We start from the raw sequence: 2,395 nt of genomic DNA, 5'->3' as shown, positions 1-2,395 counted from the left end.
ACTTTAATCTTGTAATATTATGACTTTAAACTCGTAATATTATGACTTTAATCTTGTAATATTATGACTTTATTCTCGTAATTAAAAAAAAAATCTCGTGTGGCCCTAATACTCCATCATAATAATCAGCTTATAATCAAACAGACAGAAAAACTCAGCTAAAGTTTTCCCTGCTCGTCTGAAACAGCTCAAACCCTTCAAAATAAAAGCCCCACTGTGTGCACACGTGCCCTCGTGTGGAGGTTTCTTTGCATGACGTTCTGGACGAGTCGTGTTTTCTGTGTGAGCGGGCCTCGAGGCGGACTGTCTGGACCCGCCGTCGCAGGCCAACATGGCCGACGGCGAGGGACGGGGGAACGTGACACCTGGGGACGGCCGTCTGAATAAAAGATGAGCAGCGGGGGGAGCGGCTCGGCGCCCAGCCGGACCAACATTAAAGAAAGATGAGGAAGAGGAAGAGGGCTGTGAGGAAGGTTCAGACAGAACGAAAAGAACTTTTATTTGACTTCCTGTTTTTTACAGAAATGTCAGAATGTCTGAGTGAAAAAACATCAGATCTGGAGCGAGTTTTAAAAATTAAAAATGTGAAGAAAAGTTGTTAAATTCAAACTTTTTTATCAGGGAGACATTTTAGAAACTTTTCGACTGAATTTGAAAAAGCAGTATTAGTAGTAGTACTAGTTATTAGTATTATAAACATTTCTGTGTGTCAAAGTTGACTAGCTGTGGCGGCCATCTTGAATTGGGTTGACTGAAAGTTCACACAGTGATTACTTCCTGACAGTTTCCATCATGAGATATTTTGCTAACACACACACACACACACACACACACACACACACACACACACACACACACACACACACTTACAGGAAACACTTTGCTTTGGTAACAAAGTGATGGTGTGTTTGCCGGCTTGACGGCGGTGGCTGTACACCTCAGAGCCTCTACCCTGTCATGGCGACGGTTAGCAGTGGAGCTGCGGGCGTTTCTCATGTAGACTGGGCCCCAGTCAGTGCGCTGGCAGACGGTTAAAAAGGCGTTCTAGGATGAGATGCTGTCGAGCCAGTTTACCCCCCCCCCCACACACACACACACACAAGTTTGTTCTTCTATCCTCATGGGGACTTTGCATTGCTTTCCATTCAATTTTCAGTCATTTCTACACTGCAAAAACTGTCCATTTAACCAGGTTTTAAAATCTAATATCCAGCCAAAAAGTCTTTTTGATCTTGTTTTGAGACTGATTTACTAAACAAGAACTGATTGTGTAAGAATATTTGTCTTGTTAGTCTGAAAATTTGACTCAAATTAAGTCAAATATTTCTGCCAGTGGAGTAAGAAAATTGTACTTGGTAAGATTCTTGAAATAAGAAAAAAATGAGTCAAAACAAGTATTTTAACTCATTTTGACACTCATGATCATTTTTAACAGTCTTCGACATGTAAACACATAATTTCTACAAGAAATCCCTTGCTGAGAAAATTCTGGTCCACGAGGAAGAGGGCGGGGCTTTTCAGAATGCTTCTTTCAACACTGCATTGTGTCATATAATGAGTGGGCGGAGCTTATTAACACTGTCCAGTGTTGAGACGACACTGAGGAAATCAACACTGTAAATTACCACCAACAGGTTGTTAATTTATTCAGAAGGTGTTAAAATAACACTTGGGGAGCTGAAATTAACACTGAAAGTTTTTTTTCTGTGTAGTCGTAACTCAAACCACTGAACCACCAATGGTATTTCCCCCAATCGGGACCAGGCTTTTGTCCCCGTAAGGAACAGCAGGTCCTCATAAAGCTGTGTGTACCGGGAAAATGGTCACAAATTGTCCCCATTTGGTCACAAAAACATGTACACACACACATCAGTTACATAAAAGCAGCAACTATTAACAACTTATTTACATTCTGCAGTTATTAACTGTTAATTTAACATTTCTCCTTTCATTTTCTGATTCTGTAGCTTTGTGTTTATTTTCCCAGGCGCTCTGTCAAAGGGAAGACATGGAGGAGAGGATTACCACATTAGAGCGCAGGTTTGTGTTCTTTAAATCATCGCCTGCGCAACAAGTCATACAGATGATTTAAGATGCACAAAATGTCTAAAACCAGAGTTGTAAAGTAACTAAGTACAAATACTTTGTAACTGTACTTAAGTATAATGTTTGGGTATCTGTACTTTACTCGAGTAATTATTTTTCAACCTACTTTTTACTTCTACTTCTTACATTTTTTAAAAAGACAAGAAGTAGAAAGTCGTTACTTTTATTTCATTTTTGCTTGTTTTCATTCCAGCTTGTAAAAAATAAATACTATCCTCCTAGATAGAGTGAATTTAACTGTGGTTGAATGAAAAGTATAAATATATAAAACTTTGATAGTGTATTAGTT

At 39.2% G+C, this 2,395-nt stretch overlaps 1 protein-coding gene across 1 annotated transcript in view; it reads left to right on the top strand.

Annotated features, from left to right (window-relative positions):
* The window catches only part of LOC106536155 (liprin-alpha-3), a gene marked incomplete in the record, with an annotated part of 27,732 nt that overhangs the window by 9,271 nt on the left and 16,066 nt on the right, over positions 1–2,395 (top strand). Inside the window, 1 exon segment of the mRNA XM_014033354.1 lies at positions 1,988–2,040. Coding sequence (XP_013888808.1) covers positions 1,988–2,040 — 53 coding nt within the window.

This window comes from Austrofundulus limnaeus, unplaced genomic scaffold (genome assembly GCF_001266775.1).
Source record: "Austrofundulus limnaeus strain Quisiro unplaced genomic scaffold, Austrofundulus_limnaeus-1.0 Scaffold1706, whole genome shotgun sequence".
NCBI lineage: Eukaryota > Metazoa > Chordata > Actinopteri > Cyprinodontiformes > Rivulidae > Austrofundulus > Austrofundulus limnaeus.
This window is presented reverse-complemented; position numbering and strand designations above follow the sequence as displayed.